Below are 12,434 nucleotides of genomic sequence, written 5' to 3' on the forward strand. Positions count from 1 at the left end.
CTAAAACGTGTCAGCATATTACTCCTGTGCTTGCCTCTCTCCACTGGTTACCAATTGAGGCCCGGATTGATTTTAAAATTTTACTTTTTGTTTATAAAGCTTTACATGGACTTGCCCCTCAGTATATCAACGATCTTCTTGTCCCGTACAATGCCTCAAGATCCTTACGTTCTTCCAATCATATTCTTCTTTCTGCTCCTCGCTCACGTTACAAACTAAAGGTGACCGGACTTTCTCGGTGGCTGCTCCCAGACTTTGGAACAGTCTCCCTCTCAATACTAGAACGTCCTCTTCTGTTTCTTTTATGAAATTTTCCCTAAAAACGTATCTGAATTCTTTACATTTTAATTGAGGGTGTTTATATTTTTACATTTGTCTCCAAGGTTTTGATCCAGTGTGTTAATTCTGTTTTCATTTTGTTCTAATTTAGTTTTAATACCCCTGTACAGCACTTTGGTTGCAACTTTTGTTGTTTTGAAATGTGCTTTATAAATTAATAAACTAAACTAAACTAAACTGATGGCTGACCCTAGACAGTAGAACACATTTTTTTTAAAGTAGGCCTAATTTGCTTCAAACACATGAAATATTGCTCGCTTTTTAGTTAGATAATTTCATCTGCATTTTTTTCATTTTTACTTAGAGATCATTCATGGAAAATTTGCCATGCTTAAGTGGACGATTTCTGCCACCTGGTAGAAATACAAATACTATTGAAATGAATGTCATGATATATAACCACTAAATGGCAGCAGAGTATCATTCATTGTCTCATTTACCATTTCCACTCCGTAATATAGCTCTTTTCACATGCTTTGATTTTGGATTTATATTTAGATATTATAAAAGCACTATTATAACATTTAAAAATCACCTCTTTGTCAAAGTTCAGCATTGTTTTATACGAAGTATTAAGTAACAAGAGTTTTCAAAAAAAAAAAAAAAAAACTCTACTTGATCTACCTGAATCACACAAATGGCCTATTTTGAATTCAAAATGGCATTTTTCGGCGAAAGGTGGCTTGTTTGTATCTTTGTTAATAATCTCAGTTCCTCTCAAATGTAAATCAAACGCCCATTCACAAACATAGCGTGACTTTTTTTATTTTTTGAGCAACAGATACTCAGAAATGAACTGATATTAACGTTAATCACGTTGTCATCTTAAGCAACAACGTTAAATGTTGAATGAATTTAGAGTCTTTATAGAGCTTACCAATTTCTGTTAGTTCACTTGAAAATTGCTGTCCTTATTTTAATGCATTGCTCTTTTTCCCCTTTGTCTTTTCTGTTCTTCGCCCCATAGCGTTTCTCTCCTCTATTAAGTTTGGTCATGTGACTCTGTCTGTACCAATATTGTGTCGAAGGGTGAGTGGTTGATATGTACTCAGTTTATTATACATTTTTGAACTCATTAAAAATGCTAAAAACCATTAAATAAAAATTTTTCATTACGTTATTTTTTAACAACTAAGCTTTTGATTATTTATAACGTTTTATTAAAGATTTTTACAGAATGATTTCGGCAAAATGGCGCCCCCTCCTTGCGGCACCCCTATGCACTGCATATACTGCATACTCCCCTTTTTGCGCCACTGAGAGAGTAACAAACTTTTGCTTCACAAAACTAATTCACTGACGCGTCACGATGCTGACGCCTCTGGTCAAAACTGTGCAAGTACAACAAAACTCAGGCCAAACATGCATGAAAACGCCTTTTACAACCAATTGCAAATGTTTTATTGAAAGTATAATTTTTAAATGCAATTTACACATCATCAAATACCAATATTAAATATGAAGAGTCTATAAAAAGTGTTATATAGAGGACTTGTTTAAAACAAGAGATGCAAAGGAGCAAAAGTGCTAACATGCCTCTCGTGGGTCAGGCTTCACAGCAGATATGTCCCTGGTTGTTTGTATGTGTTTTAAGATGACATGTAAAATCCCAAGATACTTGAAGCTCCTTCAGATGTAAGTGTTTATCTAAAATATGGTCTTTTCCTCTCACAAGCATTAAAAACAACACTTAAAGGAGACATATTATGCCCCTTTTCACAATATGTAATATAAGTCAGGCCTGTCTCTTTAAATGCAAATGAGCTGCTGCTCCCCGCCCCCTTTTCCAGAATAGAGCTGCGCCATTACAACTCGTACCTGCTAAAAAACACCTGTTTTGGTTCTGATTATCATGTTTATCGCGCTGAAATCATGCGGTTTAAACCATATGAGTTTAAACTTCTGATATACGGTTTTCTGAGCGCACACATCCGAAGCACACAGACAGAAAGCGGCTGTCACAGCATGTGAGTACTAAACTAAGTTCTCATTCACAAACAAGTTTACATTAAACACACACGAGTTACAAAAAACAGTCGGTTATGTCTGTGAAGGTAAACAGCTGGGAAATAAATTGCACGGTTATTTATTTTAGATATGTGTGGCAGCAGCAATTTTTCCAATTAGTGGATTCACATTACGGAGTATATGAGATATAACCACTATATGACAGGTATGGTCATTAACCATCTGTCCTATAACAGTGTGAAACACATTAGGAGTCTAATAAGTCTAATCGAGTCTCTACTGGAGTCGCTCCTGCTCCAGCCACACCATGGCGCTCTGCTGGCTCAGGATGCTGCTGCGTATGATGGCCAGAAGCTCGTCCGTGCTGCTCCATGCGTTCGGCTCCACCGTGCTGAACATCATAGGGAGAGTCTCCAGCTGCAGCTCCTCCATCTGACAGGCCTCCATCAGGTCCTCCTCTCTGTGGCCCGATAACAGCTTCCTGAAACACACACACAGGTTTCACTGGGGTTTAAGGATTGCGTGACATCAAGAGCTCAAGGTTGGGCTGATGTTGTGACAACAGTGTCAAGAGACAGACGGATATGGATCCGCACCTGAACTTGCGTCCCTTCTTGTCTTTGGGTTTGATGTAGATGATGATGGGATAGATGCTGTGCTTCAGGAGATTCTCCACATGATTCAAGCCCAGCTGAAGCAGACAGTGTTTGTCCTGAACACACACACAGTTTTAACACAGCTGTGAATTATGTCACCTTTAACAGATGGATCACATATTTGATCAATATCAGAAATATTTTCTATTGTAACACCTGATGGTAGTTGATCCCAAACACTATGAATGTAGTCATGCAGTTCTCCTGGTTGGAGATCATAATAAATACAGATTATTTCACAGATTCAGCTAAAAAAAAAAGAACATACAGTACAGTTCATTGATATCTAAAGTTTAACTACTTCAACGAAGTGCATAGTAAAAAGATAATATAAAACATGAACATAAAACTTTAGAAAACCCAATCTCCAGCATCAGTTTGTTAATATATATGTGTTAAGTGTGTGAGTTTGTGTTAAAGTTTACCTGGTTAATAACCTCTTGAATACTCTGTAGTTTGATTCCCAGTGGTTGATCTGTGGAGTCTAAGAGGAACACACTCTTATCCTGACGCACACAACTTTCCACTGGCTCTGCACACAATAATATGTATAATAAATTACTGAAATTATGAACTAAAAGGTATCAAGATTTTTAACAAAAAAATTGAAAAATTAAATGTTAAAAACAAACTATTTTCAAATAGACAAAGTAAGTCCCAGCTGTAAATGCAGGAGCAGTGTTATTTTAGTATCATTGATCCTATAATATTATAGTATTTATTAGTCATTTTTATTAATATTTAGAATTTTTATATTTTATATAGTATAAATTTTTATTTTAAAGTTAGTTTAAGATTATCATTTTCATTTAAGTTTTTGTTGGTTTTTTTTGTCATTTTTATAGTTTGAATTAGTTTTTTATATTTCCAGTTGTAGTCATTTTGTTGTGGGTTTGTATCATGTTTAGTAGTTTTTTCATATTTTAGTAGTAGTAAGTACTATAGTATTTAGTATGATTTTGAATTCTATCTTCGTTTTAAATTTTAGTTCATTTTAGTTCAAGTTTTACTATTTATTTTATTGTTTGTTTTGTTTAATAATTTTAGTAGGTTTATATATATATATATATATATATATACACACATTTTTTTTTTCAGATTTCAACTTAATTGACAGCTGTTTGAGAAGGCAACACTTCTCATTTTCATGTAGTTTAAGTCTTTTTATTTTGTTTTGCCATCTTTAGTCATTTTAGTAGGTTTATATAATTGACCGTCTCTCAATTTAGTTGAAATCTGAAATCTATCTATAAATACTTTTTATTGTATTTATATTGTGTATTTATGTGTCTTCAGTGAACATTTAGTTTATTTCAAGTAATAGGCAGCATGGTTGTAGTTGTAGTGAAGATCTGCCGCTGTACCTGGATGGCAGGTGTTGAAGTCCAGACCGGATTCTGCCGGCTGCAGCAGCCGCTCGATGATCCCGCGGGACAGAATAGACGGGGAGAAAACCACCGGCCGTTTGCTGAAGACCCCAACCATCTGAACCAGACTGAACGGGATCAGCTGCTCCTCATGACCTACAAACACACACATATTCAGAACTCACAATATTCGCTCTGATTGGTTAAAGGTTAGAGTGGGTGGGGCTTACGGTTACTGAGTGTGTAGAGCACTGGACTGGACGAGCCAATCTCGCGATGGTTTGCCGCGACAGCTTTAATGAGCCGAACGCGCTCAGAGGTTTTCTTACAGAACTACAGACAGACACAAAACAAATAGCTTAGTGTCTGTGAGAGAGACAGAGACAGACAGACAGAAAGACCATCACCTTCCTCCTGCACTGATTCTGTTCCAGCGCCATCGTACGAAGTCTCACCAACAGCAGCTGCTGAGCCCTGAAGAGAAAACACAAGTCTGACACCCTGAATGATTTTGCATGCTGAATTGTGAAGTGGTTATTTAATAATTAATATTTATTCAATATTGTCAGCAGTTGTTGCCTTATTAGGTGTAGAGCACTGGACTGGACGAGCCAATCTCACGATGGTTTGCCGCGACCGCTTTAATGAGCCGAACGCGCTCAGAGGTTTTCTTACAGAACTACAGACAGACACAAAACAAATAGCTTAGTGTCTGTGAGAGAGACAGAGACAGACAGACAGAAAGACCATCACCTTCCTCCTGCACTGATTCTGTTCCAGCGCCATCGTACGAAGTCTCACCAACAGCAGCTGCTGAGCCCTGAAGAGAAAACACAAGTCTGACACCCTGAATGATTTTGCATGCTGAATTGTGAAGTGGTTATTTAATAATTAATATTTATTCAATATTGTCAGCAGTTGTTGCCTTATTAGAGCAGAGTATGTGACTGGAGATGATGGCAACAAACATTTGTGTGTGTGTGTGTGTGTTTTTAACAAGGAAAAAGCCTCTCTGAGAGAGAAAGAAACACTTTTACAGGAGTTTAAAAGAGACAGGATGACAAACTAGCAAAAAAACAAAACAAATTATGTGCATTTTCATTGATTTTTAGTCACTACAGTTAAAGGGATGCTATTTAAATACTTCATAATATTTCAGTGTTCATGTATTTTTCATGTATTGCATGCATTATGTACCTGTTGTAGTTGGGCACGGCTCCGGCCTGCAGCGGCGCCCCCGTGTGTTTGTCCATGTGAACGCAGCGCCACTGATATTTACGATTGTAACGCGTGTCGGTGACGTGTAGCACGTCGTCACAGTAAACCCTGAGACACGGCGGGTCGCCATGGTGACAGAGGTCAAGGTTCACACGCACGTAGAACGAGTCGGCGCCAGTGAAAGACGGAGATGAGAGTTCAGCGAGTAAACGAGAATAACCTGAGACAAGAGAGGAAAAGACTAAATCATTATAGAAAATGATTCAGCGCCATCGTTTATCTGAACAATTTTAAATTCTCAATTTATACACACACAAACAGACACTTGATCTGAGAAGGTTTTTTTAGAAATACTGATGGAGCACGTTTGTCTCTCACCGTCGGGATTGTGTGTGTGTTTGAGCGTGTTCGGTTCGGTCCACCACTGCAGTGAGAAATGAGCCACTTCAGCCGTACACTGACTGAGACGAACACGACCCTCGCCGAACAACACCTGATCCAACTGACAACAGAGCACGCGATCTGAATGCGTTTCAGTGAAGGAGGAACTTCCTGTCTGACAGGAAACAGTTTTCTTTCTCTCTCACCTCCAGTAGTTCACTGCCCTCCCTCAGGCCACAGATCTGCGCAGGTGAACCCTCCCTGACCGTCTGCACAAACACACCCGTCCGGTTTCCTCCAATGATAGTGATGCCGTCGGCCAGACTGACACTTTTGGACGAGGATGAGAGCGCCAGAGACAATCTGAGAAACAAACGAGAGGAACATGAGACAAAACAAACATGATGAAGGTCATGTTGATGCTGATGAAGGGCTTGTACCGCGGGGAGGATGATGAAGGTTTGATCGGGAGAGTCGGAGTCACGTTGATCAAGTCAGGAGGAAAGAGCTGAGATGGCAGAGAGCTCCATGAACTCAACAGACACGAGTCTGAGTCCTCTACAACACACACACACACACACACACACACACACCATTACTAACAATCTAAATACAAACTGAACACAGAAAGAAAGACAGAAGCATTTAAAGACAGTAGAGATGTGAATCTTCACAGGTCCCATGATTCAATTCATTACTAACAATCTAAATACAAACTGAACACAGAAAGAAAGACAGAAGCATTAAAAGACAGTAGAGATGTGAATCTTCACAGGTCCCATGATTCAATTTGATTCTAAAGGTAAAGATCTGACATTATTTACATTACAATACAAAACGGGTCAGTTTTGTCAAGACACCAACATTTCAGTTGCAATGATTCTCAAAACCAATTTAATACCAAAGATAACACAAAAACTGCTATTGAACATTTATTTGTAACTTTCTTACTTATTTTTTTAATTGATACAATTTAATTATGAAGTGTTGTTTTATAATAATGAAATTAATCATTTTATTTCTAAAGCACATTTAAAGTCAGCTGACACTGACCAAAGTGCTATACAATAGATACATGATAAAAAACATCACCAGATAAATAGATATTGCAATACAAAATCAACAAAAAACAAGACACACAAAAATATAAACATGAAAATTGTATTGTTTTGTTGTTTTGTTTTTATTGTTTTGAAAATTGTATTGTTTTATATTTTATATGAAAATATGAAGAATTTTATTTAAAAAAATAGAATTTAGTAAAGAGCAAATAATTTTTATTTTTGTATCAACATTACTGCTGTTTCATGTCTCACAATTCTGACTTATATTTGTCTGAATTGCGATATATAAACTCAGAATTGTGACTTTTGAGTTTAGATCTCGCAATTCTGACATTTTTTGCATAACTCTAAGCTTACATCTTGAGAAAAAAAGGTCAGAATTGTGAGATACAAAAGCAAGATAAAAAGTTGCAATTACAAAATGTGGTTAAAAATGAATCAGTCCTGCAGTTCTTTAGAATCAATTCAGAATTATTGAACAAAGAATCGTGACACATCAGAGAATAGTTTTTTTTCTCCCACCTCTAACAGGGAGACAGGTTTGGAGTAAGATGCACAGACAGACAGACAGACAGACAGAGAGCTGTTTCACACACCTGCATGTGGCTCGTTCTCGTCGCTCCCCCAAGAGTTCAGATCAAACCTGCAAACACACAAACAGTGAGACGCCAGTGAATCATGAATCAGGCATCGTCCTTCACTAGTTTAGCGATGTCTGTAAACTAAAGCTTCAGCTGTAGATTAATGTATTTAACACAATTTGCAGGGTTTGATTTGTCTTACTCTATGTTTGCTCTGCGGTTGATGGAGTTCATACAGGGAGGAAAGGGAAATGTGGAGAGTCTGTTGATGTCCTTCTCAGCGTTACACTCCTGCACAATCACAAAACACACAGTGAGATTCAAACACAGGACATGATGATCACTGCATCATCGAGTGAAATTATATATTTATTTACCGGCGTGAGCAGATTCTCCTCTGAATTAGAGCAGCAGGAGTCTATGACACAAACACACAACAGCGTCAAAAAAACAAACCAAAAAAAACATCAACAAGCTTTACACAATACAGACTGTTTCAAAGCTGCTTCACAGTAACAAAATAACAGAATAACAGTGTTAATGTAAAATTCTTCAATTATGAAACAATCTCAGCAGTACAGCAGCTCTACAGAAGACAATAATGTTGTTATCCAGTTCAATTCAGATCAAATTCTGTTCTCATTCGTGTCAGTTAAATACATACTATTACTATTCACACAGTAACACTCACCTTCAGACTGCTCACAGATCTGAGCTCGAGAGGTTGACTGTAAAAACACAATAACAGCATGAGAGAACAGCACACACATGTGCACTCATAACACGACTGTGTGTTTGTGTGTGTGTGAACTCTGACCTTCAGTTGAGCTCTGAGTGTGAGTGGACTGGGACTCAAATCAACTGAACAACATGGGCCGAAACAGTGATCCTCACTGAACAACGACAGGTGAGACTACAGAAACACACACACGTGTTAGTGAATGTATAGTATAGTATAGTATAGTATAGTAAAGTACACTACACTATAATACAGTCCAGTACAGTGTAGTATAGCATAGTATGGTATAGAACAGTGTAGTTTAGTATAGTACATTATAGTACAATACAGTGCAGTACAGTGTAGTACTGTACCATATAGTACAGTACAGTGTCATGCAGTACAGTGTAGTATAGTACAATGTAGTATAGTGTAGTATTGCATAGTACAGTGCAGTGTAGTATAGAGTAGTACATTTCAGTATTGAATAGTACATTGTGGTACAGTACAGTGTAGTAAATACCACAACAAGGTACAGTACAGTATAATTTACAGTATTGTTAAATACAGCACAGAAGGCTACAGGGTAGTGTAGTATAGTTGGGTATAATGCAGTGCAGCACACTGTGAATTATAGTCTATACCTTAATATATTTGTAGTATATAGTATAGTATGCAATAGAATAGTATGGTATGGTATAGTGTAGTGTAGTACTGTACAATATAATACAGTACAGTGTAGTGTAGTATAGTATATTATAGTACAATACAGTGTAGTACTGTACCATTTAATACAGTACAGTGTAATGAGTACTATGTAGTATATTACAGTACAGTGTAGTACAATACAGTATAGTGTAGTATTGTACCATATAGTACAGTACAGTGTCATGTAGTACAGTGTAGTATAGAGTAGTACAGTTCAGTATTGAATAGTACATTATGGTACAATGTAGTGTAGTAAATAGCACAGTATAGTACAGTAAAGTATAATTTACAGTATAGTTCTATACAGTATAGAAGGGTACAAAGATTTTGGTATAGGTATTTGGTATACCTAAGCAAAATTGGTATTTGGTTTGTTATAGTGCAATGCAGCACACTATGAATTATAGTCTATACTTCAATATAGTATATAGTATGCTTTAGTATAATTTAGTATAGTATATGCTGGGAGTTTAGTAGTGGTTTTTCAGACACCACCCCCAATTGAGAAACACAAGCATGCCATGTGTAGTCTGTAGTATGTAGCGTGTAGTGATGTAGACGTACGCAGTGCATGCAGGTGTTGCTCTGCTCTCTCCGCTCTCGGTTTCTCTCCGTCTCTCTCTGCAGCTGCTCCAGGCTGCTCTGCAGCTCCGCGATACGTTTGCGCAGATGGTTCTTGTCCAGGAGGCAGTCGGTGAACTCCAGCTGCAGACTGTCACGACTGCGCAGCGCCTTAACAAACACACAAACACACACACACACACACACACTGTTTCATGTCTCACAATTCTGACTTATATTTGTCTGAATTGCGATATATAAACTCAGAATTGTGACTTTTGAGTTTAGATCTCGCAATTCTGACATTTTTTGCATAACTCTAAGCTTACATCTTGAGAAAAAAAGGTCAGAATTGTGAGATACAAAAGCAAGATAAAAAGTTGCAATTACAAAATGTGGTTAAAAATGAATCAGTCCTGCAGTTCTTTAGAATCAATTCAGAATTATTGAACAAAGAATCGTGACACATCAGAGAATAGTTTTTTTTCTCCCACCTCTAACAGGGAGACAGGTTTGGAGTAAGATGCACAGACAGACAGACAGACAGACAGAGAGCTGTTTCACACACCTGCATGTGGCTCGTTCTCGTCGCTCCCCCAAGAGTTCAGATCAAACCTGCAAACACACAAACAGTGAGACGCCAGTGAATCATGAATCAGGCATCGTCCTTCACTAGTTTAGCGATGTCTGTAAACTAAAGCTTCAGCTGTAGATTAATGTATTTAACACAATTTGCAGGGTTTGATTTGTCTTACTCTATGTTTGCTCTGCGGTTGATGGAGTTCATACAGGGAGGAAAGGGAAATGTGGAGAGTCTGTTGATGTCCTTCTCAGCGTTACACTCCTGCACAATCACAAAACACACAGTGAGATTCAAACACAGGACATGATGATCACTGCATCATCGAGTGAAATTATATATTTATTTACCGGCGTGAGCAGATTCTCCTCTGAATTAGAGCAGCAGGAGTCTATGACACAAACACACAACAGCGTCAAAAAAACAAACCAAAAAAAACATCAACAAGCTTTACACAATACAGACTGTTTCAAAGCTGCTTCACAGTAACAAAATAACAGAATAACAGTGTTAATGTAAAATTCTTCAATTATGAAACAATCTCAGCAGTACAGCAGCTCTACAGAAGACAATAATGTTGTTATCCAGTTCAATTCAGATCAAATTCTGTTCTCATTCGTGTCAGTTAAATACATACTATTACTATTCACACAGTAACACTCACCTTCAGACTGCTCACAGATCTGAGCTCGAGAGGTTGACTGTAAAAACACAATAACAGCATGAGAGAACAGCACACACATGTGCACTCATAACACGACTGTGTGTTTGTGTGTGTGTGAACTCTGACCTTCAGTTGAGCTCTGAGTGTGAGTGGACTGGGACTCAAATCAACTGAACAACATGGGCCGAAACAGTGATCCTCACTGAACAACGACAGGTGAGACTACAGAAACACACACACGTGTTAGTGAATGTATAGTATAGTATAGTATAGTATAGTAAAGTACACTACACTATAATACAGTCCAGTACAGTGTAGTATAGCATAGTATGGTATAGAACAGTGTAGTTTAGTATAGTACATTATAGTACAATACAGTGCAGTATTGTATAGTACAGTGTTGTGTAGAACAGTACAGTATAATACAGTCCAGTACAGTGTAGTATAGTATAGTATGGTATAGAACAGTGTAGTTTAGTATAGTACATTATAGTACAATACAGTGCAGTACAGTGTAGTACTGTACCATATAGTACAGTACAGTGTCATGCAGTACAGTGTAGTATAGTACAATGTAGTATAGTGTAGTATTGCATAGTACAGTGCAGTGTAGTATAGAGTAGTACATTTCAGTATTGAATAGTACATTGTGGTACAGTACAGTGTAGTAAATACCACAACAAGGTACAGTACAGTATAATTTACAGTATTGTTAAATACAGAACAGAAGGCTACAGGGTAGTGTAGTATAGTTGGGTATAATGCAGTGCAGCACACTGTGAATTATAGTCTATACCTTAATATATTTGTAGTATATAGTATAGTATGCAATAGAATAGTATGGTATGGTATAGTGTAGTGTAGTACTGTACAATATAATACAGTACAGTGTAGTGTAGTATAGTATATTATAGTACAATACAGTGTAGTACTGTACCATTTAATACAGTACAGTGTAATGAGTACTATGTAGTATATTACAGTACAGTGTAGTACAATACAGTATAGTGTAGTATTGTACCATATAGTACAGTACAGTGTCATGTAGTACAGTGTAGTATAGAGTAGTACAGTTCAGTATTGAATAGTACATTATGGTACAATGTAGTGTAGTAAATAGCACAGTATAGTACAGTAAAGTATAATTTACAGTATAGTTCTATACAGTATAGAAGGGTACAAAGATTTTGGTATAGGTATTTGGTATACCTAAGCAAAATTGGTATTTGGTTTGTTATAGTGCAATGCAGCACACTATGAATTATAGTCTATACTTCAATATAGTATATAGTATGCTTTAGTATAATTTAGTATAGTATATGCTGGGAGTTTAGTAGTGGTTTTTCAGACACCACCCCCAATTGAGAAACACAAGCATGCCATGTGTAGTCTGTAGTATGTAGCGTGTAGTGATGTAGACGTACGCAGTGCATGCAGGTGTTGCTCTGCTCTCTCCGCTCTCGGTTTCTCTCCGTCTCTCTCTGCAGCTGCTCCAGGCTGCTCTGCAGCTCCGCGATACGTTTGCGCAGATGGTTCTTGTCCAGGAGGCAGTCGGTGAACTCCAGCTGCAGACTGTCACGACTGCGCAGCGCCTTAACAAACACACAAACACACACACACACACACACA

The 12,434-nt window shown here is 37.5% G+C and overlaps 1 protein-coding gene across 1 annotated transcript in view; it reads right to left on the bottom strand.

Moving 5' to 3' along the window:
• Positions 1–2,463: 2,463 nt before the first annotated feature.
• The window catches only part of LOC107672931 (caspase recruitment domain-containing protein 11), a 20,928-nt gene continuing 10,957 nt past the window's right edge, over positions 2,464–12,434 (bottom strand). Inside the window, exons 9-24 of the mRNA XM_016466311.1 lie at positions 12,230–12,397; positions 10,932–11,027; positions 10,806–10,842; positions 10,492–10,532; positions 10,317–10,405; positions 10,130–10,176; positions 6,370–6,487; positions 6,136–6,292; positions 5,927–6,050; positions 5,528–5,768; positions 5,084–5,150; positions 4,561–4,663; positions 4,328–4,486; positions 3,389–3,495; positions 2,904–3,019; positions 2,464–2,788 (exon numbers count right to left, since the gene is read on the bottom strand). Of these exons, the coding sequence (XP_016321797.1) occupies positions 2,584–2,788; positions 2,904–3,019; positions 3,389–3,495; positions 4,328–4,486; positions 4,561–4,663; positions 5,084–5,150; positions 5,528–5,768; positions 5,927–6,050; positions 6,136–6,292; positions 6,370–6,487; positions 10,130–10,176; positions 10,317–10,405; positions 10,492–10,532; positions 10,806–10,842; positions 10,932–11,027; positions 12,230–12,397 (1,875 nt within the window). The 3' untranslated portion in view covers positions 2,464–2,583. The remainder of the gene's footprint in view (positions 2,789–2,903; positions 3,020–3,388; positions 3,496–4,327; positions 4,487–4,560; positions 4,664–5,083; positions 5,151–5,527; positions 5,769–5,926; positions 6,051–6,135; positions 6,293–6,369; positions 6,488–10,129; positions 10,177–10,316; positions 10,406–10,491; positions 10,533–10,805; positions 10,843–10,931; positions 11,028–12,229; positions 12,398–12,434) is intronic.

The sequence above is a fragment of the Sinocyclocheilus anshuiensis genome, unplaced genomic scaffold (genome assembly GCF_001515605.1).
Source record: "Sinocyclocheilus anshuiensis isolate Anshui unplaced genomic scaffold, SAMN03320099.WGS_v1.1 scaffold464, whole genome shotgun sequence".
Taxonomy (NCBI): Eukaryota; Metazoa; Chordata; class Actinopteri; order Cypriniformes; family Cyprinidae; genus Sinocyclocheilus; species Sinocyclocheilus anshuiensis.